General features: G+C 33.1%; 3 protein-coding genes and 1 pseudogene across 3 annotated transcripts; all 4 read left to right on the forward strand.

Moving 5' to 3' along the window:
• Positions 1-1,113: 1,113 nt before the first annotated feature.
• Positions 1,114-2,152, forward strand: LOC139483983 (uncharacterized). The gene has a single exon (XM_071267702.1). The coding sequence runs from the start codon at positions 1,232-1,234 to the stop codon at positions 2,150-2,152; it is 921 nt and encodes a 306-aa protein (XP_071123803.1). The 5' UTR covers positions 1,114-1,231.
• A 606-nt stretch (positions 2,153-2,758) lies between these two features.
• On the forward strand, positions 2,759-5,307 carry LOC139485028 (toll-like receptor 4; annotated as a pseudogene).
• A 4,747-nt stretch (positions 5,308-10,054) lies between these two features.
• Positions 10,055-17,368, forward strand: LOC139485017 (toll-like receptor 4). The gene is made up of 2 exons (XM_071269120.1): positions 10,055-10,112; positions 13,866-17,368. The coding sequence occupies exons 1-2, from the start codon at positions 10,087-10,089 to the stop codon at positions 15,001-15,003; spliced, it is 1,164 nt and encodes a 387-aa protein (XP_071125221.1). The 5' UTR covers positions 10,055-10,086; the 3' UTR covers positions 15,004-17,368.
• A 1,848-nt stretch (positions 17,369-19,216) lies between these two features.
• On the forward strand, positions 19,217-21,691 carry LOC139483984 (uncharacterized). Its single transcript, XM_071267703.1, has one exon. The coding sequence runs from the start codon at positions 19,217-19,219 to the stop codon at positions 21,689-21,691; it is 2,475 nt and encodes an 824-aa protein (XP_071123804.1).
• Positions 21,692-26,206: the final 4,515 nt, after the last annotated feature.

A 26,206-nucleotide genomic window follows, 5' to 3' on the forward strand; every position in this document is an offset into this window, starting at 1 on the left:
AAGATTTTGATGAATGGAAAATCTATGTAATTCATTGCAACCCATTTAATAACATTAAATAATTTCCATTTTAAGCTCACCTGGCAAAAAGGGCCAAGTGAGCTTTTCTTATCACTTGGCGTCCTGAGTGAGCGTCCGTCGTCGTTAACTTTCCAAAAATTTCTCCTCTGAAACTACTGGGCCAAAATTAACCAAACTTGGCCACAAACATCATTTGGGTATCTAGTTAAAAAAATGTGTCAGGTAACCCGGCCAACCATTCAAGATGGCCGCCATGGCTAAAAATAGAACATAGGGGTAAATTGCAGTTTTTGGCTTATAACTCAAAAGCAAAAGCATTAGGATGCCCTGAAATTTTCAGATAAATCAGACAATCTGTTGTTAGGTTGCTGCCCCTGAATTGGTAATTTTAAGGAAATTTTGCTGTTTTTTGTAATTATCTTGAATATTATTATATATATTGAGATAAACTGTAAACAGCAATTATGTACAGCAAAGTAAGACCTAAAAATAAGTCAACATGACCAAAATGGTCAATTGACCCTCTAAGGAGTTATTGCCCTTCATAGTCAATTTTAAACAATTTTCATAAAATTTGTAGATTTCAGTAATATTTTCCACTGAAACTACTGGGCCTAGTTTATTATAGTTAGAGATAATTGTAAGCAGCAAGAATGTACAATTGACGGTGGCAACTCTTCAACTACAGTACTGTTATTCCGATTCTAGTGCATTACAAAAAGAAAAAAATCTGATAAAACTTTAAAAATGTGTAAATTTGACAAATAGAAAAAAATCCGCAAAACTTCATGAATGATTTTGGCACAAAGATGTCATGGCTAAACGTGAAGTCGTACAAATAAAAACTTACAAACTGGAGGTTATTACGTTACCATGCTTCAAATTCGGATAAAATTACATTAAAACGGGAATTCGAAGTAGGTGTTATTTATTTTCGGTTATATAGTAGTAACCGAACATTTGTTGATTCAATCAATTCAAAATTGCGGGTCCCTTCTTAGTCAACTGTGGATTTGACGTCAACTTTTATCCAATGAAAAAAATTGTTACATCCAAATTGCATTAGAATTTATAATAATTTCAGATTGACAATGTAAGCTGTGATTCATCTCAAGAAAATCAGAATTTGTCTTCCTCACAAATCTCTCAAGAATCTAACTGGAGTGCAACATCAAATGCGCAGGGTATCTTAAAAGAAGGACTTCATAGCATGAATTCAGCCCTTGATCTACTTGGAAAAGGTTCAATAAGTCCTATTAAATTTCAACTTAAAACGCCTCTTGAACATGTAAAAGATAGTACTGTGCGTTATTTGAAACGGAAGGCAAATGAGGCTGTACATTCTGTACTTGAACACATTGCACCAGGGCAATCATCTCAACTATTACATCTTTTGGCTCGTGAAACTAGTATTATTAATATTCTAACTACATCCACAGTCAACACAGATTTAACAAATTTGATTGCAAAGCTCTACATGGAAGCTGACAACAATACCCTCAAATGCCAATTACTCTCCATGATTTCATCACCAGACATGCATACAAAGGAAAACCTTCAATCTCTCATACCTGGTTTGTCAAAATGGAAAATTGACCAAAGTAGGTCACATATTGCTACTTGTGGTGCAGGTGTACCCCAGCAGACCCAGGGTAGTTTCTATAGAAACAGAATGGATCCAGAAAAACTGGAACATGCATTAGATTTTATTTTAGATCCAAATTTTGTTCAAATTTGTTCCTATGGTACCAGAAATCTGAAGTTTGATAATGGAGAGACTGTATCTATACCAGAAGTAGTGAGAACCTCATGCCATTCATCTCTTGTGCAGATGTACAAGACATATTGCAAAGAATCAGAATTTACTCCCTTAGCTGATTCAACATTGTATAAAATCTTATCAACATGTTCAGCAGCTAAAAGAACCAACCTTAGTGGATTGGACAACATGGCTGCAGATGGCACAACTGCATGTGACAGTCTGTTAAAGACCATTGAGGACCTTAGTGATCATGGAGTGGTAAAAGATAAGATTATGGAATTAAAGTCAGGCATAAAATCTTTAAAGCTGTATTTGAAATCAGAATATTCCAGAAATATAGATATGGCCAGTACAATCCCAGATCATTAAAAGTAAGTATAAACAAACATCAACTATGCGCTATATGGAAAATCAATAAAATGCCCGATCCGATCAACAATTTTCGTCGCTATGTAATTAATCATGTTAGTTGGGTCAAATCATGATAACTTATAATGTAACTTTAGCCCTAAAATTCAATATAAAACTCCAGGCACAGGACTTTAGTGTTATCCAAATAGCTCTCCCAAATATGGTCGGTCGTTGATGATGTTTATTTATTTACTGCTTTGACGCCTATACCTTTCGTTTATTTCGGTTATATCAGCTAATCAAGTTTGTATTTGGTTTAGATTATTTAGTATTTAAACTTAAAGTATCGATGAGGACTCCTTGATTGTCGAAACTTCAAAACTTGCGGTCTATATAGAAAAAAAAGTAAAAAACGGGAGTGATATATCGTTTGTTACAATGATTCTTAAGGCACAACAATCTTTCTAAACCAAATCTGTGTATGATCATGAAAATTCAATAAAAAGTGTAAGAAGTTCGCGATCAAAAATCGTAATCAAGTATTTGTCTAAAAGCGACAAGCAAATGAATGTATTAGTCCCTTTGTCCTTTAATAATTTATGCATTTTGTTCCATTTCAGAAATATGGCAAATACGCAACTTACTCTTTTTTGTGCTATGTTTGTTATAATGATGGAAGTAAGTGGACAGTTAAAAACCACGTGTTTCTTTAATCAAAGATGTCGATGTAAAACTTCAAATAAAACATATGTCGAGGTTGATTGTTCACATGCAAAACTAAGGGATATACCTTACCTGCCACAAAATGTGAGCAGTGTTGATTTAAGTTACAATAATATACATAAAATACCGGAACATTTTAAAAACAACGATATTTCAACTGAAATAAACTTTTCTCAAAACAGATTACTCTCTCTCAACAAGGAAATGTTTTATGGGCTGAACAGTGTTTCAAAGATTAAAACGAACAATAACATTATTTCTAAAGCAACGAAAGATGTGTTTTTAAATCTACGAACTCTATCATTTTTAGATGTTAAGAATAATAATATTAGCTGGAGCAACCACAATGTTATATTTTCTTCATCTTTACTCACATTGAAGATTGACTACAATGCGTCTCATGAAAACCTGCCTGATATGGCACATTTAGAGACTCTAGATATCTTTGGATCATCTGGACAATGCGACATACACACCGTGAAACCGGATAAGTTTAGATCTGTACCAAAAATACATACATTAGATATTTCTGCATGTAGAGTGAATTACGTGTACAAGGGTTCATTCAGCTTTATGCGATATTTATTAAGTCTAGACATTTCTTTTAACACATGTCTAAGGTTTGATGGTTTAGAAAATGTGACAATTGACCTTCCATTTACGTCTATTAAAATTCTGAAATTTAATAAAATTCACAAAACTTTTCAAATGAATACGAAAGTTTTGAAGAGGCATTTGGCGCACTAACGATATACACAGTTGGAAGAAATACATGGCGACAGTAATATAAAACAGCTGATAGAAAGCGGAGCTGTACACCAACTTCCATCTTCCATTCGGAAAGTCTATGTTTCCGACAACGAATTTTCGTATGGAAAGTATGTTTCCGAATTTATACTTTTGAGGGTTGAATTGTTGAATATGTCGTTCTTGTTCAGTTCGCGTAGAAACAACGAAGAAGAAGAAAAATGCAAGCGTTCTGATGAATCATGTTGTAATCGATTTTGTGAACAATTTCAGATAGCTGATGATACAGTATCCCGAGTTACCTCAAAATGGAAATTCTTGCCAATTCCTCGAACCTTGAAAACAGCTCTTTATAAAAACTGCTTTCTTCGCTATGAAATACCACAATATACAGTTACCGAGAACAAAGTGAATTATATAGATGTGAGTCATAACATTTTCTATTCATGGATAGGTCAACTTCTTACGTTTAATCATTTGCATGTTTTAGATTTGTCCAATAACATATGCTCGAATGTGTCAAAGGTATTTTTTAAAAGCGTCCCAAATCTAATAAAGTTACTGATACAAAATAATCTACTTGGATTTGTACTTCCAGATGACACTGAAGGGGAAATAATGCAACATATGCCAGCCCTTCAAATCATTAATTTGGCAGATAATAGGATTCCAAGTTTATTTTATGCATTTTTTAAGTCTCAGGCGAATTTGATAGACATAAAGTTAGGAAGAAATATAATGGATGATATTACCTTCTAAATAAACCACATGAAACAGTTGTCACATTTAGATCTTTCTAATAACAGAATGTCTAGCTTAGGTGTGAATGCTCGGAGTCAATTAGAAGAAGTGTACAAAGTAAAAAACAATTTTTCCATTGATTTAAGTGGAAATCCGTTAAAATGCAGTTGTGAGACAATCGAATTTGTGAAGTGGATGTCAACGACAAAAAAAGATTCTGAATAAACGCAAAACCTCCTGTCTGACTTTTCATGGGATACCGGAAACGTTACGAGGATTCACTAGATCTTATGAAGAGCTTCAAAAAACATCGTATTCGGCATTGATAAATTGTGGCATAGTAGCATCATTAGCAGTGTTTATGTTTGTTTTAATTTGGGGCATAGCTTTCCGCAATAGGTGGCGCTTACGATATATGTATTACATGGTAAAAAATAAATATCAAGTGCAAATAAAGGAAAACCCGACGATGCCAACCAATATGAGTACGATGCTTTTATATCATACGAAAACAAAGATCGAGTTTTCGTTCACGAAAAACTACTACATTGTCTAGAACACGAGGCTGGATTGAAGCTGTGTATCCACAAAAGAGATTTCCTACCTGGAAATGACATTGCAGCCAACATCACATCTGCAATTCACAACAGCCGTAAAGTGGTCATTGTTATGTCATATAATTATCTGGATTCGTATTGGTGTATGTTTGAATACAACATGGCAAAAGTGGAAAGCATTTATTCGAGAAATAAGGAAAACATATTATTTCTAGTATTTCTTGAGCAAATGGAACCGAAAGTTTTACCAATGATGGTTTTAGAGCTAGTTCAATCTAGCTCTTACATCGAATATCCGAACGATGAATTTGGCGATACAGTGTTTTGGGATAGACTGAGAGAAGTTTTATCGCAGTAACCATTTTCTTCTCATGTGTCGCTGCTAACTAATAAACTGTTGTAATATATTTATGTCATGCTTTATAAGTTTTGCAGCAATGAACAGTTCAAAATCATATAAAAAAGAAGGTGTGGTATTGTTACTGAGAGAACTATTTACAAGAGACCAAACATAGAAATTAACAGCTATTCGGACTTCGGCAATGTACAAAGCCAATACTGCATAGTCAGCCATAAAAATCATGCATCTAAGACTAAATACTCAATCAGTAAACATCAACAATTTAATGGATTTAGTGTAAAGACGTCTTAAACAGACAGCGAAAAACATGACATTGTGCAATGTCAAAATACAGGAATCGACAGATTGTAGATTCATGAAGGTGCATATTTTTAAAAATGTTAATAACATTAATATTAGTTTGCTTTTAATTTATAGATAACAAGATAAATAATAATACCCATTGCCATTATATTCAAAGATCTTATGTAGTGTTGAATGGTAACCTTTTTAAATAAGTTTATTTAAAGGATCGACAAGTTTACAAGTATGTTTTTTAAATTTCCTAGCATGATAATCAAAATCTCCATAAAAAAAAAAATGGCCTATCCAGTTGAAATAAGTTACAGATCATTATATATTTTAAAGAAGTTTGGTGGAAATTAATACATCTTGATTTACACGAAAAGGGAATCATGACTATCTAAAGTGTGGGCATTGTTACGCAATGCAGCCGTAAAAAGAGTCCAGATGCAAAAGCATTCACCCGGATTCAATATAGGGTCTCAAAGTCTACTATGCAATAGAACGTTTTTCTCATTTAGACATCTTATTTCCAAATATGCATTTTGCTAAATTTTCTTTACCTTTGACATTTTCTAAAAATTGTATTCCTTCGGTAGGATGTTAGGTTGCAAATAGATTACTGATTTTGATCTGGTCCGTCGCGTTTGCCATACATATATAAAGTAGTAGGGATAGATCATTTCCTTAAGAATTAGATAAACAAACTATTTGAAGAATTAATTTTACTTGTAAATGAACAAATGTCCACGTGATGTTTACAACTTCCACCTTCCTTATGAACGATTTATTTTGATTCGTCGAATGTGTTATGTATGATAATCAATTAGACACCTCTATGTTGAAAGTTAGGTTTTGCATTGTAGATTGAAGTTAAAGTGTTATGTATCACATGTTTCTATGCTCAGTTTACGGGCATTATGTTTGTGGTCTGTGCGTCCGTTCGTTCGTTCGTTCGTCTGTTTGTCCACCCGTCTGTCCCGCTTCAAGTTAAAGTTTTTGGTAACAGGTTTTGGTCCTATCAACTTGAAACTTAGTACACATGTTCATTATGACATGCTCTTTCTAATTTTAATGGAAAATAAGACTTTCACCATTATTTCACGTTCCACTGAGCATAAAAAGTGATAATATTAGTGTTATTGGGACATCCGTGTACTACTGACACATTTTTAAAATTTTTTTTTTATTGTAAAGGTGATCAAATCTAGACAAACAACGACTGACATTAAGTTGTAATCTATTTTGATTAGATTTGAAAACCATTTATTTAGACACCAATTGAATGTCTTTCAACATTTAACAAAAAATGAATGTTTATGACGTCTTTTCACTAAATTCATTGGATGTTGGAAGTGTACGGATTGATAAATTAGTCTTAGATTCATGCTTTTTTTTATTAGTTGTTAGTGGCGCTTTGATCTAGCTGTCAGATAACTGCGAGTACTCTCAGATTTGTTCCTAGTGTCATTTTGTTATTGGGATGTACAAGAACCCGGCCACGTCCACTTGTATTTTTGTCCATCTGATGACGTAATGCAAATAATTCAAAAGCTTTATCATGTATGAATATGAATTTATAGCAATTGTCAATATCTAGTGTGTCGTTTATTTGAAAAATAGAAGGGCGATATAACTCTTATATGGATTCTACGGAATGCTTCGGTCAAAATAAAATGTATATAAAATTATATATGGCACAATGAAAGAGATAAATCCTACAAAGTTTTTATGCACAGAGTTTAAACATTCATCTACACGAGTATCTGATTTAATATCTACAATTTAACTGAGCATGGCTTTACATTCAAAATATATCCGAACGGGCACTTTTACCAGGGATATACTGCCTAAAGTAGTTTATTTCTATTTGTCTTAACGAAGTAGTATAATGAGTATACGTTTAAAAAAACAATATTTTCAAATAACCTAGTACGTAATTATAAAATTGACACGAAAGATAGTTCCAGTAGAAGAAACAAAATCTTGATATGGACACGTTATGGGATTGAATACGTTTTGGCGTTTATACAAATGACACGCTGTGGCGTCCTTTTACATTTATTCATGTTTTGCAGTTAAGTGACGTTATGTGGACACGTTTGGGGGAAAGGACACGTTTCAGAGTCCTACATATATACAATAGCACGTGGGGCACAATACAAGGCGATTTGTGTTACGATATCTCAGTAGCATGAGTTCAAGTCCCGAGCAGGGAAGAACAAAAACAATTACAGATCTAACATTGATGAGCTGATGTTTAGACGAATTATATATACAGAGTGTGTTTTCAGTCTTGTAAAACCATCACTTGGGATTTGACGGATGAAATTTGTCGTAGTATTGTCACTGGTTCAGACGTAATTAAAATATAATCATTTCTGTAACTACATCCTGCTTTTTATTGTAGGATCATGTACGATAGATAATTGAGCTGATTTGTAAGAGTTTTATTTTCATGCCTTATATACCATGTACTGTGATACGACGCTAGATAAAAAAAAACGACGACGAAAGGTAACACGCGGCCACCGAAAGCTTAGTTATAGTGGAGCTTAGGTAGCCGAGTGGTCTAAAGCGTCGGACACAATGCAAGGCGATTTGGTTCCGCCATAACTCAGTAGTATAATTCGAATCCCTGCCAGCGACGAACACAAAAAAAATAATTTCTTCCACCAATTTACAGATTTAACAATGTTGGGCTGATGTTAAGACGAATTATATATATTTATCTATATACACTGTTTCTTATTTTCCTGTATTATTTTTATTTATATTAATCTATAATATATATTTCACGACCTCTGATCTCAAATCAAGGGTTTTGTACAATGTTTGCAAGACATGGTGAACAAAATACAACATCCATATATAATCTTATACATAATTACAAATAATTATATATAGCCTAGGAAGAATGGAATTACCAGGACATTATATTGTATAAAAATATCGGTTCGTGTTATCTGTACACCTGTATTTGTATAGTAAAAAGGCAAATTGCAGGATAAAAACATATAACAAAAAGATCATATAACCACGGGTGGTAAGCGGATGGTCGTAACTAAAAGTTACGACCATCCAGGATATGGGAGACAACTCTAGGGATAAGTTTTTCTTTTCCGATTTGTTGTGCAGTAAAAAGTTCGTTTGAGCTAAACCTCTTGTCTCATATACACTAACCCTGAGTGCGTTGATATTGAAATAAAATTAAAATTGAGAATGGAAATGGGGAATGTATCAAAGAGACAACAACCCGACCATAGAAAAAACAACAGCAGAAGGTCACCAACAGGTCCTCAATGTAACGAAAAATTCCCGCACCCGGAGGCGTCCTTCAACTGGCCCCTAAACAAATATATACTAGTTCAGTGATAATGGACGCCATACTAATTTCCAAATTGTATACAAGAACCTTAAATTAAAATAATACAAGACTAACAAAGACCAGAGGCTCCAACCAAATTTGATAGACAAAATCATTCCAATTTTCGTAAAATAGTCATTAAAAAATTCGAGCATGATGGTCGTAAAATTTACTGTTACAAAATGATAGAATTATTATAAATTAAGGAATGTATCTCCCTCATGCAAAGCTCTGATTCCTTTCACAGATTTGGCTATACTTTTTGGACCTTTTGGATTATAGCTCTTCATCTTTTATATAAGCTTTGGATTTTAAATATTTTGGCCACGAGCATCACTGAAGAGACATGTATTGTCGAAATGCGCATCTGGTGCAAGAAAATTGGTACCGTTAATTTTATTTAAATGTGTGATGGTCGTAAATTCAACTATAGTATTTTGGATGATGACCGTTACTCGAGTATTTAGACAAATGTTATAAATGTATTTTAAAAGTAAAAGTTATAAACTCAGATGTCATATATGATTTGTAACAAACAATATTATTTGTTACTCTGATAATTTTATGCAGAAATTAAGCTAGAAAATTATTAAACATACACAATTCTGATGTATTCCAAACGCTCATCATTTAGGAGCAACACTGTAAACTTATCAACTCGCATTAAGCCAAAAAGTATGTTAGGGTTAAGTATTAATATATTTTTTTACTGCACGTTAAGGCATAAAATTATTAAATGCACATGTATTCTCTCATATTTGTTTTTTGTTTTATTTTATTTACGACTTTTTTTTTTATCTGCAATCATGTCGGCAAATGAAATTATTAAACGTACAATTCTGAACAATCATCTTTTACTTTATATACATAATATACCGGAATATCATTTTAAAGACAACGATATCTTAACTGAAATAAACCTTTCACTTAATAGATTACACTCTCTCAATACCAGTGTCATTGCTAGGAGTTTTGATACAAAGATTGTTTTCTTTTGTGATAGAAATATAAGTGTAAATAATTAGTACTACATAACATTAATGATCGGTTGATGATTGGTACAATGCTCCGACTACTGTTAACGTGATTTCACGGTTCAGCAAAACAACAGGGATAGCATTATGTTCGTTTAAACCCAGTTGTTAACGGGAAGTCAATCATTATTACATCATATATGAGGTGTACAAAATACCCATTTAGGTAAGTAGAGTTAAGCAATATTAATTTTAATTCTAGTTTTAAAAAAGGAAACTTTAATACTTCAATTTTGAAATAAAAGGCAGATATTAAATACTGCCAAGACAAAGGGGATAGCTGTTAATTTGGCATAGAAAGCTTTGTATTACAAAATGAAACGTTTTGTTATATATATATATAATAATTTGTAAAAAGTTACAGTAAGATCTTTGAAAAAACATATGTATATATACGTTGATTTGATAATAACTTCAATTGTCCTATTAAAATTAGAAATAATCAAATAAAAAACGTCAACATATTTACTTGTTATGCGTTTTGCATAGAAACAGACAGAGCGGTAATTTTCAAAATTGGTTCTCGCATGTAGTCACACAATCTAAAGGTTGAAAGGAATGTGCTAATTTCGCATACATCATTGTATACATACATAACGATTTTAAAGACAATGAAACTTTTCTGCTGATTACGATAATTCTTTGCCTTGTAAATAATTTTTCCTGTTCGATTCTTATAGTAGTCCTGCTAGTCCTACTTTCTTATGACATAACCTGGTTTTTTTTTTATCATTATTTATTTAAAGGTGTAGGTCCAGTACTGGCCATATTGACCTCAAATTTCAGGTTCATCTGACGAAAGATTTTGGACACTTTTTAAACACTTAAAAGTGTGTATTTCAGTTGATTCAATTAGTTTATGTGAAAGATTGTAACTCATTAAGTAATTAAAAACGCTCCGATTCAAGCTTAAATATAAAAAATCTATCAAATATGCCAAAACATGTCACTTTTCAGATGGTTTTTGTCAAAAATGAAAATGGCCGCATCCGTGTTCATCCTCAACCTTTATGTATGTTATGTATTATCATTAAATACAACTTGCATTTCAATTAAGAATGAACACGAATGCGGCCATTTTCATTTCAGACGGAAACCGTCTAAAATTTAACTAAACTGTTAAAATGGGGAAGATTTCAGTAATTTAGCATGACTGAATGATGCTAGTACCCGATATATGTTAATTGTATTGTCAAAAACAGCCCATAATTATGTAGCAGAAGCATTCTACTTTCCAATGAATAACTTAAAATTTTCATTTTAAACAATTTTGTAAAACTGCTATTTTTTGGGGCCAAAAAAGGGGTCTTACTGGGCTTCCTCCTTTGTAGATGACACTTAATATATATTTTAATTACGGAAATAAACATAACTGAAAGAGGAAAATATCGAAAACCGTAATTTTCTTTGATAATACAAAACAAACAATTCATTGTGCATACTAACTCTTATAATATTATAATAACGATCCGGAAGTCAAATGAGAATTTTAGTGAAAAACAAGGTTTTATTGTAGCTCATATTTCATATTGTACCTTTCAACAAAAATTCTACACCATCACTTAGCGTTCGGTTGAATTACATTATTATATTAATGTTGAAATACAAAAGTTAAAATGTATCGCTTTCCTATCCTCACGAGTATTACATCAACTAACGGCATGTTAAATAAAGACATTTATTTAATAACGATTCATCCACATGGTATATTCGTGTCGCAAAACCTTGATGCAATACTGTTAACTAAAATCGATAAAGAATTCTAATATGATGCTCTTTAAACGCTTTAAGGACACACATGTGGTAAAATGTAAAAAAAAAACTGTTTGTGCTGTTCTGGTCATACTCCAAAGTGATATGCTTTTTTTATGAATGAGCTACCCGACGTCATTGACGATGACTAAGAATATAAATCTTTTATGCACGATTGTGAAATCGAAAATCATCACAACAAACAAACAATGATCAAATGTGTTAAAGTCATATGAAACATCAAATTTAAAAAAAAATGATGCATATGTTTTTTTATGACAAATTGGACAGTTTTCATTATTTAACTTATGTACATATACTTTTTTGGAAGAAAATTCTTTTATTTGTCCACATTTAGAAAAAATTTACTTTTTTAATTCCTGCTTCCAGGAAGCAATTCGCCGACATTTTTTCCGTATGCAAAGTGACCTTAGCGTGAACCTGCTCGTAAAAATCTGGTGATCGCAATACGCATGGGTCTATCACTGAAATAAACAAATATCTGATTGTACATGTTAAACACGTGCTCAATATTCATGCTTTTTTGTTGATTGTTTATTATAAGGTGACAATCGGTAAACTTCGGAGTAAAAACACATCATTCAACGAGCTGACATATTTGTTAAATCATAACAGACAGAGAGAAAAAAATTGACGATTACACGATATATTTGTGTAAATAATAATAAAATCGTGAACAGAAGACTAAGTTTATGATATATATATGCATTGGTTCAAAAATTGGATAAACATTATTTTTCACCAGTCACTCGTTTAATATGACTTTAAAATCCGTTTATTTGTTTTACATATAAGTAAAATCATCATTTAAATTCATCCAAACCTAACTAAATACGCAATTGTAAATAGCATGTCACTAGATCAGTTTGCGTCAATGTTAGAGTGCGTTTGTTTACAGAACTCAAGTATAATCATTCACCTATAGCGCTTCGGTTGAAAAGAATTGACATATTTTACCTTTATCAGTAACAATAATTAATAGGGCTTGAATTCATACTTATTTTTACAACGAGTTTGCTCGTTATGCTGATAGTTTATCCCTCGCTGTAGTTTGTGGTAAAATATTCACCATAAAGACTCTACCCGTGTTACAATCAGTATAGATTTAAGCCCTGATGAATTATTCCTAAATTAGACAGATTATTTATGTCATATATCACCGTGCAGAACGCCACATGTGGGTGTCGGCTATGCCTGAACCGGGGTGGCGGTTTCCAAGCGGAGAAAAACGACCACGACAAGTTCAAGTATCAACATGTCTTTTTTGAGAATTGTTATTACCAAATGATATATTGAACGGAAGGAACCGAACCATTATCCGTTCCCTGCAAACAGAAGTAGACGTTTTCAGTGGTCTTTTTTCTCAAACACTTTTCCCTAGTTTTTTCGTGTTACAGATTTTTAGGCTTCATATGCAAGTTTCAGGATAATATTTTACATTTGACGATTTTTTCCTATATGATTTATATAGAAATGAATTCCTATTATAGAATTTAACTAAATGACAACTTCTTAGTAAACAATTACTAGGTTATACTATATATAAGACGATAAAAAAAACCCAAGGAGTAAACAAAGACTCAAAAAACCAAAAGACATTTACATCAACAGTTATAAATAATAGATAAGAAACAACACGAAGTAAATCATACAGGAAAATCGTCAAAAGTAGTATTTGTTCTTGAAATTGCATATGAAGCTTCGAAATCTGTAATACGGAAAACAAGGGAGAGGTGTTTGAGAAAACAAGTCACTAAAAACGTCAACTTCTATTTGCAGGAAACTGATTACGGTTCGGTTTCTTCCGGGCGATATATTATTTGGTACTAACAATTCTAAAAAAAATAGTTTTGATACTTGAACGTTTTTCTCCACTTCAAAACCGCCACGCCGTGTCAAGAATAGCCGATATTCATTGTTCTTTTTCCAGATTTGTTATAAGATTATAAAGAAAACAATAAAAAATAAAATTGTAATTTAAGGCTATTGTATATGTAAAAGTCACAGGACAACAGTCATATATTTGTTCAAGCTTTGATTGTGTAATTTCAGAAAGAAGGACTATTTCATAGGCACAACGTTTGATAAATTCATTAAACATCTTCATTATTTTGATTATAGTTTATATATTTTTTTTTCATTTCAGAAAAATGGTAAATACAGAGCTTATTCATATTCTCGTATATTTTATGCTACGAACGGAAGTAAACGGACAGTTGAAAATCACGTGTTACTTCAATGCCAAATGTCGATGTAAAACTATAAATGAAACGTATGTCGAGGTCGATTGTTCAAAACTAAGCTTAAGTTATATCCCGAAACTGCCAGGAAACGTAAGCAGTGTTGATTTAAGTTACAACAATATATCTAATATACCGGAACAACATTTTAAGGATAACAATATTTTAAGGAAAATAAACCTTTCCGAAAACAAATTACACTTTCTTACAAAGAAAATGTTTTATGGTCTGAATAGTGTTTTAAAACTTGTGATAAACAATAACCTTATTTCAAAAACAACAAAAGATGTGTTTTTATACCTACGAACACTATCATACTTAGATGTTAAGAAGAATAATATTAGCTGGAGCAATCACAACGTTACATTTCCTCCATCTTTACTCAAATTGAAGATTGATTATAATGTCTCTCATGAAAATCTCCCTGAAATGCCTCATTTAGAGTATCTAGACGTCTCTGGATCATCTGGTAACTGCTACATACACACCGTGAAACCGAATACGTTTAGATCTGTACCAAAAATACATGAATTAGATATTTCTGCTTGTAAAGTAAATTACGTGTACAATGGTTCATTTAGTTTTATGAGAAATTTATCAATTTTAAATCTTTCATTTAACACATGTCTTAAGTTTGATGGTTTGGAAAATGTGACAATTGACCTTCCATTCACGTCGATTAAAGTTCTGAAATTTAATAAAATTCATAAAACGTTTGAAATGAATACGAAAGTGCTAAAGCGTCATCTTATGCATTTAAAACAAACAAAGTTGACGGAACTGCATGCAGATAGTAATAAGATACAGCTCATAGAAAAGGGAACATTACAGGAGCTTCCAATTACTATTAAAAAAATCTTTTTGTCTGACAATGAATTGTCGTATGGAGAATATTTATACGATTCAATAGTTGTGCAAGCTGAATTTGTAAACGTGTCATTTTTATTTAATTCAAGATTCGATATTGAAAAAAAAGAAAATTGCGAACATTCTAAACAATCGTGTTGTAATCAGGTCTGCGAACAAAAAAAAATATCCCGATAAAACCATATATAATTCATATTTACCGGTTTTACCTGTTCCTATGAGACTAAAAGTATTTCATTACAGAGGATGCAATCTTCGATATGAACTTCAAGAAGCATATGTTTCTAATAATATGCTAGAATATGCAGATTTGAGTCGTAACATTTTCTATTCATGGACAGGTCCACTACTAACGTTTAAACACCTTTATCATTTAGATTTGTCTGATAACTTGTGCTCGAATGTGTCGAATGTTTTTTTTAAAAGCTTCCCGAATTTGAAAACATTACTCTTACAAAATAATCTACTTGGATTCATACTGCCCGAGGACACAGGTGGAAAAATAATGCAGCATATTCCAAGTCTTCAATTCGTCAATTTTACACAAAATAGAATCACTAGCTTACCATACAGTTTTTTCAAATCTCAGTTGAATTTGAAAGACATTAATTTAGGAGAAAATATGATGGATAATATTTCCTTTCAAATTAATCATATGAAAAATTTAACAAATTTGAACTTATCTAACAACAGAATTTTCAGTTTAGACGAAAATGCTCGTAGTCAATTAGAAGATGTGTATAAGATGAACAACAAGTTTGCAATAGATTTAAGTGGGAATCCGTTGAAATGCACTTGCGGCACAAAGGATTTTATTAAATGGATAACAACGACGAAATTAAAGATTGATAATGAAAACAAAACGTACTGTGAAAGGGATAGCGGAAACCGGGAATCGTTAGGGAAGTCAGTTTACGAAAAGCTTCAGTTAGAATGTTCGTCGTATTCGTCATTAATTGTTGGCACTACAGCATCATTGGTCGTTTTTCTGTTTGTTCTAATTTGGGGCATGGCTTATCGCAATAGGTGGCGCTTGCGATACATGTATTACATGATAAAACATAAATATCAAGTGCAAAATAAAGGAAAACCCGACGATGCCAACCAATATGAGTACGATGCTTTTATATCATACGAAAACAAAGATCGAGGTTTCGTTCACGAAAAACTGCTACATTGTCTAGAACACGAAGCTGGATTGAAGCTGTGTATCCATAAACGAGATTTTCTACCTGGAAATGACATTGCGGGAAATATCACATCTGCAATTCACAACAGCCGAAAAGGGGTTATTGTTATGTCACATAATTATCTGGATTCGTATTGGTGTATGTTTGAATACAACATGGCAAAAGTGGAAAGCATTTATTCGAGAAATAAGGAAAACATATTATTTCTAGTATTTCTTGAGCAAATTGCACCGAATGTTTTACCAATGATGGTTTTAGAGCTAGTTCAATCTAGCTCTTATATCGAATATCCGAACGATGAATTTGGCGATACAGTGTTTTGGGATAGACTGAGAGAAGTTTTATCGCAATAACCATTTGCATCTCATGTCTCGCTGCTAACTAATAAACTGTTGTAATATATTTATGTCATGCTTTATAAGTTTTGCAGCAATGAACAGTTAAAAATCATATAAAAAAGAAGATGTGGTATTATTGTTGCTTAGAGAACTCTTTACAAGAGACCAAATGACACAGAAATTTACAGCTATTCGGCCTTCGGCAATGTGCAAAGCCAATACTGTATAGTCAGCCATAAACATCATGCATCTAAGACTAAATAATCAATCAATAAACATCCACAATTTAATGGATTTAGTGTAAAGACGTCTTAAACAGACAGCGAAAAACATGACATTGTGCAATGTCAAAATACAGGAATCGACAGATTGTAGATTCATGAAAGTGCATATTTTCAAAAATGTTGATAAAAATAATATTAGTTTGCTTTTAATTTACAGATAACAAGATCAATAATAATACCAATTGACATAATATTGAAAGATCTTATGTAGTGTTGAATGATAAGTTTATTTAAAGGATCGGCAAGTTTACAATGATCGTTTTTAAATTTCCGGGCATGATAATCAAAATCTCCATAAAAATAAAAAATGGCCTATCGCGTTGAAATAAGTAACAGATCATTATATATTTTACAGAAGTCTGATGGAAATTAATACATCTTGATTTACACGAAAAGGGAACCATGACTATCTAAAGTGTGGGCATTGTTACGCAATGCAGCCGTTAAAAGAGTCCCGATGCAAACGTATTCACCCGGATTCAATATGGGGTCTGACTCTCAAAGTCTACTATGCAATACAGCGTTTTTCTCATTTAGACATCTTATTTCCAAATATGCATTTTGCTAAATTTTCTTTACCTTTGACATTTCTAAAAATTCTATTCTTTCAATAGGATGCTAGGTTGCAAAAAGATTACTGATTTTGATCTGGTCCGTTGCGTTTGCCATACATACCATAGTAGTAGGGTTAGATCATTTCGTTTAGAATTAAATAAAAAAGACTATTTAAAGAATTAATTTTACTTGTAAATGAACAAATGTCCATGTGATGTTTTCAACTTCCTCCTTCATTATGAACGATTTATTATGGTTCGTCGAATGTGTTATGTATGAAAATCAATTAGACACCTCTATGTTGAAAGATAGGTTTTGCTTTTTAGATTGAAGTTTGAAGTGTGATGTATCACATGTTTTTATGCTCAATTTATGGGCATTATGTGTCTGGTCTGTGCGTCCGTTCGTTCGTTCGTCCGTCTGTTTGTCCGACCGTCTGTTTGTCCGACCGTCTGTCCCGCTTCAAGTTAAAGTTTTTTGTAAAAGGTTTTGGTCAAGGTAGTTTTAATGAAGTTGAAGTCCTATCAACTTGAAACTTAGTACACATGTTCCTTATGACATGATCTTTCTAATTTTAATGGAAAATAAGACATAATGAGCATAAAAAGTGATAGTGTGATTGGGACATGCGTGTACTACTGACACATTTTTTTATTTTTATTTATTGTAAAGGTGATCAAATCTAGACAAACAACGACTGACAATAAGTTGTTATCTATTTTGATTAGATTTGAAAACCAATTGTTTAGACACCAATTGAATGTCTTTCAACATTTAACAGACATAATGTTGATGACGTCTTTACACTAAATTCATTGGATGTTGGATGTGTACGGATTGATTATTTAGTTTTAGATGCATGCTTTTTTTGTTAGTTGTTAGTGGCTTTGAACTAGCTGTCAGATAACTGCAAGTACTCTCAGATCTGTTCCTAGTGTCATTTTGTTGTTGGGATGTACAAGAACCCGGCCATGTCCACTTGTATTTTTGTCCATCTTATAAGTTAAGCCTTTTTAAAGTGATTTTTTTAGTTCGTTGTTATGATGTTCTGTTATACCACTATCCCAGGTTAGTGGGAGGGTTGGGATCCCGCTAAGATGTTTAAACCAGCCACATTATGTATGTATGTGCCTGTCCCACTTCAGGAGCCTGTAATGCAGTGGTTGTCGTTTGTTTATGTGTTATATTTGTTTTTCGTTCATTTTTTGTACATAAATAAGGCCGTTAGTTTTCTCCTTTGAATTGTTTTACATTGTCATTTCGGGGCCTTTTATAGCTGACTATGCGGTATGGGCTTTGCTCATTGTTGAAGGCCGTACGGTGGCCCATAGTTGTTAATTTCTGTATAATTTTGGTCTCTTGTGGACAGTTGTCTCATTGGCAATCACACCAGATCATTTTTTTTATACAGCAGTACCTGTCGCGAAGGACGCGAGTTTATTTTATTAACTGACATTCTGTGAACAATATTTTTCTTTATGGACTATTAATAATTCAATTCAGTTTAACTTTACATTTATTATCAGAAATTTGTGATACTTATTTTAGCAAGTTTTTTAATAGACAGAAATCATCTCCCTTGAAAACGTGGGCCAAACAAAAAAAATTAGAACTTTAAATCAGTATCAATGTGGACTGTATTGTTGTAACATCTATATTATTAATAGAACATTAATCAGAAACTAATAGTTTATTCTTTCGCCACATTGAATGGTGCCGAAACCCGGGAGTAAGTGATAGAAACTGACAAGAATTTCCGATACATACAAACGACAAAACGTAAACATTCAAAATGTCACTCTTATATCTGAAAGGCCTTAAAACACGATATAAAAATTTATTAGAAGTCGAACTTGGTAAATCTGAAGAACTCTTGACAAGGGAAGTGTCCGATTTTGATCTTGAATCCCAAATCAGATAGGTAAACAAATCGTATCGCAGATTTGATGAATTTGGCCCAAAATTTGAAGAACCTTTAGAAAGGTTATCACTCGCATTAGAAACTGTCAAAGCCGAAGAAGACATGAAAACATTTAAAAAAGAAAGTGAATTGTACTTTAATATAATAACAGAGGTAACAAGCCGCAAGGAAGAGCTCAAACTGATTGACAATTTCCTACAGGAAAAATACAAAAACTTATCAAAACCAGAACAAGATTCTAAAATTGAACAATTAATAGAAATACAAATACAAATGATGCAACAAATGCAATTACAAAATGCTAAACCTCAACATGATGAACTAAATGAAGCAGCTGTAAAATTACCAAAACTGGAAATAATGGGTTATAATGGAGATAAACAGAAATTTAAAGAATTTTGGGACCAATTTGAAGTAACTGTTCACAAAAACACTAAACTGTCAAATGTTGAAAAATTTTCATACTTAAAGAGTAAATTACATGGCACAGATAAAAGTGCAATATCTGGGTTACAGCTATCAAATGAAAATTATGATATTGCGATAGACATTCTAAAAGACAGATTTGGTGATATACAGAACGCAGTGAATGCACATTACGTTGAACTTATGAATTTGTCGTGCGCGTCAAACCGTACATCAGAACTCAGATTTCTCTACGACAAGATTGAACGTAATTTGAGAAGTCTTGAAGCGCTTAATCAGAATATAGATCAAGATGTTTTTATTTCAATGATAACAACCAAACTTCCTGAAGCGGTGTTAGTTCAACTAGAAATCCAGAAAGGATCTGATAGATGGAGAGTCGACAAACTACGTGATTTACTAAAATCCTACATAGCCGCACGTGAAGCCGCAGAAATTCAGTCAAAAGAAAAAACTAATGATTCTAAACCGCAGCAGCCGTCTAATGCAAACGTGCAGTCTAGATATAAACCGTCATATGGTAAACCGCAAAAGGTGAGAAGTTCCGGTGACGCTTTATTTTCCGCAACAAATGATATGCCGTTTACACCGACCCGAACTGAAGTGAAGAAATTATGCATTTACTGCAAAGGCAGCCACTGGTCAGATGAGTGTAGTCTGTATAAAACTGTTGAAGACAGAAAAGCACAACTTAATGGATTATGTTATATTTGTTTGAAGTCAGGTCATAGATTACGTGAGTGTTCAAGCGACCGTAAATGTGTTTATTTTAGTAAAACGAAAAAACACCACAGAAGTTTGTGTTTGAAGAAATTTCCCACGAATAGAACTGTAATTTCTAATTTAGTAGATGAAGCTGTCAAATCAACAGAATCCGTTAACGTTAGTATTACAACTGAGCCATCCTTTCTTTCGTCGGGTGATATTGTGTTAATGCAGACTGCAAAAACCGTTATTACCAATATGTCAGACACTTGTAATGAGGAAATAAGACTGTTGCTGGACTCCGGAAGTCAACGCATATATGTTTCTGAAACATTAACTAAAAAACTTAGATTGAAAGTTGAATCCGTTGAAGAAGTATCCGTTATTACCTTTTCGTCCGATAAGCCGAAATTAGTGAAAACAGAAAAGGTCACACTACAGATGAAATTAGTGGATGGGACAAAAATGAAAATAAGTGAAAATGTAGTTTCGAAAATTACAGGAAGTGTACTTAGGAGACCCGTTTCGATTAAAAACTGTCAAAATTATGAATATTTGTGGAATAACTTTAGTTTTGCGGACACCCTTCCAACAGAAAACGAGAAAACAACAATTGAGCTGCTCATAGGTAACGATTATTACTTAGACATAATTTTACCCGAGAAAATTGAAATTCAGCCAGGAATATACTTGTTAGGTTCAAAATTTGGTTGGATTATCACCGGTCGAACTTCTGAAAAATCAGACGGCTTTGAAGAGCCCAGTATGTTAATCTTAAACTATGGAACAAATGCTCTCCCATTATTATACTCGTGTGCCGTTACTGCTATTGACAAATCAATGCCTATAAAACCACCGCTAGACGATTTTTGGAACCTTGAAACTATAGGCATCAGTGAACCGTCTGAATATTCTAATGACACGAAGGCATTAGAAAAATTTAACAATTCTGTTGAGTACACGAATGAACGATACTTGGTATGTTGGCCGTGGAAATCCGAACTAAAAACACTTAATGACAACAAGGAACTTGCGTACGGAAGATATCGGTCCTTGTTGCATAGATTGAGAAAAAAACCGGAACTTTTTGAAAATTATGATAAAATTATCAATGAGCAATGCGAAAAAGGGATTATCGAAACGGTAGATGTGACCAATAAACATGAGGATCATATAACTCATTATATACCACATCATGCAGTTGTAGATTCAACAAAGCCGACAACAAAGGTTAGGATTGTGTATGATGCATCAGCGAAAACAAGAGATGATTATGAAAGTCTGAATAACTGTTTATACAGAGGACCCGTGATGTTGAAAGATCTTTGTGGAATATTACTCCGTTTCCGAATGTTCAAATATGCCGTTGTTGCTGACATCGAAAAAGCCTTTTTGCAACTCGGCTTACAGAACCCAGACAGAGATGTGACCAGATTTTCTGGGTAAAAGACGGAACAATTCCGTTATTTAATATCAATAACGTTCAGATATATAGATTTTGCCCTGTTCCGTTTGGGGTAATTTCAAGCCCGTTTCTCTTGGCCGCAACCATTGATTTGCATCTGCGGAATTACAATACACCAGTTGCTACGAAGATTCAAGATAATATCTATGTAGACAATTTGCTTACAGGAGTCAATACTAGTGATGAATTGAAAGAACTGTATACGGAATTGAAAAGCATTTTTCATGAAGCTTCAATGAATCTTAGGGATTGGTGTTCAAACTCAGCACAGTTCATGTCCGATATACCGAAGCAGGATCAAGCAAACAGAGAGAAAATGAAAGTACTTGGCATTAATTGGACTATCAAAGATGATAAACTTTCAATGTCTGGACCTAAATTAGAAACTTTAGAATTGTCAAGTTCGAAGTGAGAAATTTTGCAATCAATTGCATCAATATTTGATCCGTAAGGATTCTTTTCACCAGTTACTTTGCTAGGAAAATTGTTATTACAAACATTATTGAGTAAAAAAGTAGAATGGGACTTTAAGTTATCCGAAAATGACTGCGACTTATGGAAAGAAATTGCATTTGACATTAAACAAATACAAACCCATACCTTTGATAGGTACATAGGATTAGATGGCAAATGTTCATATCAGTTACTTTGTTTATGTGATGCATCAACAAAGGCCTATGCTTGTGCAATTTATTTGCGTCATGAAATGGATGAATCATGCCGAGTCGACTTGATTTATTCCAAAACCCGCCTTGCTCAAATTAAGAAAGTCAGCATACCGAGATTAGATCTCCTTACCGTCATCATTGGAATAAGATGCTTAGCATTTATTGAAAGCAATCTAAAGATCACTGTAGAGAAGAAAACTTTATGGACAGATTCGCAATGTGTCATTCATTGGATAGCGTCGAAAAAACAAATGTCAACATTTGTCGAAAATCGTTTAAAAGAGATCAGAAACTGCACTGATACCGAATTTCGTTATGTATCAACCGATATAAATCCAGCTGACATTGCAAGCCGTGGAACACATTTCAGTGAAATTAAATTGAACAATCTATGGTGGAAATGACCGTCTTGGCTCCTGCTTTCCAACGATCGATGGCCAACTTGGTTTTATAATTTGACAACTGAAAATGTTAATCTTTATAAATCAGAAATTTAACCAAGCACTAGTTACCAACAGACCGAACTTTTTGTTGGGGAGCCCCCTTCAGGAGTTAATTGCGATCGTAAATTAGAATCACCATATGGTATGAAATGCGAAAACTTTTCTAGTTTGATTAGACAATTGAGAATAACTGCTTAGGTACAAAGATTTATTAAAAAACTAAAAAAGGACACTATTTCTGGACCGCTTACGGCAAAGGAAATTGAAGATGCAAAATTCATGTGGATTGTTCACATTCAAAGGAAACATTTTGCAAAGGAGATTCATGATATAACTAAAAACAAGTCAAGTAATATTATACGTCAATTAGGTCTTACAATAGACAACAACGGATTAATTCGATGTGTAGGTAGAATTGAACATGCAGACATTTCCGAAAACGCAAAACGACCTATCTTATTACCGAAGAAAGAAACATTTACAAAATTTCTGATTTACAGCTACCATGGGAACTTGTTACATGTTGGAGTTGCTCAAACGTTATCACAAATAAGACAAAAATATTGGATTCCGCAAGGTAGATCGACAGTCCGACATGTTTTACGAACTTGTGGAAACTGCATCCGTTATGAAGGAGGGCCGTATAAGATGCCGCTCATCCCTCCACTCCCCAAGAACAGAGTAACCGAATCAAGTCCGTACACGTACACCGGAATAGACTATTTTGGTCCACTTTATGTAAAAACTGTGAATGGATCTGAAAAAGTGTGGGTCTGTTTATACACCTGCTTAGTTGTGCGTGCAATTCATCTGGAACTGATGCTTGATATGACTACCGATCAATTTTTACTTGGATTCTGAAGATTTGTTGCCCGTTGTGGAACTCCAATACAAATTATTTCAGATAATGCTCTACAGTTTAAAGCTGCAAGTAATGTAGTACAACAGGAATGGAAAAAGGTTCTTTATGATTCGGACATTCAAAACTATGTGTCTAACAAGGGCGTAAGTTGGAAATTCATAGTAGAATTAGCCCCTTGGATGGGTGGTTTTTACAAGAGACTAGTTGGACGTGCAAAGCGTTCATTGCGAAAAACCATAGGAAAGGTTTGTTTGAGCGTTGAACAATTACAAACACTTTTAACAGAAGTTGAAGTCGTGGTAAATAGTAGACCGTTAGCATACATTGGTGAGGATATTGACTCTAATATTGTGTTAACACCGTCTTGTTTCCTCACTCTAAATAAACACACCGGAATACCAGAGCGAATCGATAATGATGAAGATCCAGAATATAAATCACAGTTTAGTTCAACTGATAATCTTTTGGAAATTTGGAAAAAAGGTCAAAAACATTTAAACAGATTCTAGAAAGTGTGGCGTGATAATTATCTGCTCAGCATTCGTGAAAGAACAACCGTGAAACTTAAAGAGAAAAGAGTGCGCTCAAATCAGTATCCACAGATTGGTGACATTGTTTTGATCAAGGACAATCTTCCGAGAGGAATGTGGAAAATTGGTAAAATCATAAACTTATCCAAAAGTAGTGACGCACAATGTAGATCAGCAAAGGTATTATTGCCATCGAAGAAAACATTAAACAGAAATTTGAACTTCTTATATCCTTTGGAATGTCATGATGAAAATTTTGAACAAACTGACAATGTTAATAATATTGAACAGAACTCAAAGTGTGAGACGCAAACCTCATCTACTAGACCTCAGAGACTTGCTGCGGTACAAGCAAAACAGAAAATCCATGAGTGGACGTCTTGATAGTGAACATTGACTTTAATTTGTGTCAAATACTTTCTGTTCCTTGGGAGTGTCGCGAAGGACGCGAGTTTATTTTATTAACTGACAATCTGTGAACAATATTTTTCTTTATGGACTATTAATAATTCAATTCAGTTTAACTTTACATTTATTATCAGAAATTTGTGATACTTATTTTAGCAAGTTTTTTAATAGACAGAAATTATCTCCCTTGAAAACGTGGGCCGAACAAAAACAAACAGAACTTTAAATCAGTATCAATGTATTGTTGTAACATCTATATTATTAATAGAACATTAATCAGAAACTAATAGTTTATTCTTTCGCCACAGTAACTGCAGTTTATTCATAATTACTATTGTTGTCAAATTTTAGGTTTTTTTTCACACTGATTCAAAAACTATATGGTTTCTATGTACTTTTGTCAATAAAAGGCAGATAATTTAGGGATACCGGTTCAAATATGTGACTTTTAAAAGTTACATCGATTCGAAAAATATTTATTTCTAAATACATGTGCTTGAAATAAGGGAGATAAATTGCAACTTACAGTTAAAAGTTTTCACTTCAGGTTCCATTTGATAGGTCACTTCACACTGATTCAAAACAAATATGGTTCTTGATATTTATTCAATCAAATAAGTGAATTTCGGCTGATCTGTTGAGCGTCTCAGCAATATATGTTTACCAACATAATGCAAATAATTCAAAAGCTTTATCATGTATGAATATGAATTTATAGCAATGGTCAATATCTAGTGTTTCGTTTATTTGAAAAACAGAAGGGCGATATAACTGTCATATGAGTTCTCCGGAATGTTCGGTAAAATTTAAATGTAACATACAGGACATAAGATGCAATTTAAAAAAAAAATGTGTTGCTTTCCCTTATAGTTGCAAAGGATTAGTTAAAACAAGAAAAACTATTATACAAATTCATTTTAGGGTACAAATATTGATATCATACAGTAAATATCCGTGATGTAAACAACACGTATGTCACCACAGACATAAATGATATAAAAGTAAGGAGATTTGGTATGAGTTGCGATGAGACAACTATTGGCCTTCCAAAATTGCCACATATTACCGATATATGAGTACTCGTAGTTACTGAGAGTTAGTTCAAAGCAAATTACAATTAATAAATAAATCATGCTCTCCCAGACTAAAGCATCAATCAAAACAATGTTATGTTTAGACAAAGCTGTGTTAAGCGGGTTAGTAATTTTTTAACAGAAAAATGTAAAATAGCGAAATATTGATCTCTAAACGGAAAGTTCATGATAAAATAGCAAAATCAGAAGATCAAACACATCAAGAGAATGGATAACGTAAACGAAACGTGTCTGGCGTAATAAATTTTAATCCTGGTACCTTTAATAACTATTTACACCACTGGGTCGATGCCACTGCTGGAGGACGTTTTATCACCAGAGTATCACCAGCCCAGTAATCAGCACTTCGATGTTGACATGAATATCAATTATTTGGTCATTAAAGTAAATTTCCTGTTTTTGAAAAAACTTAGGATTTTCTTATCCTAGGAATAGATTACCTGATCCATATTTTGGTCCTTTTTTCGAATTTTGGGTCCTCATTGCTCTTC

The sequence above is a fragment of the Mytilus edulis genome, chromosome 8 (genome assembly GCF_963676685.1).
Source record: "Mytilus edulis chromosome 8, xbMytEdul2.2, whole genome shotgun sequence".
NCBI classification, from domain to species: domain Eukaryota; kingdom Metazoa; phylum Mollusca; class Bivalvia; order Mytilida; family Mytilidae; genus Mytilus; species Mytilus edulis.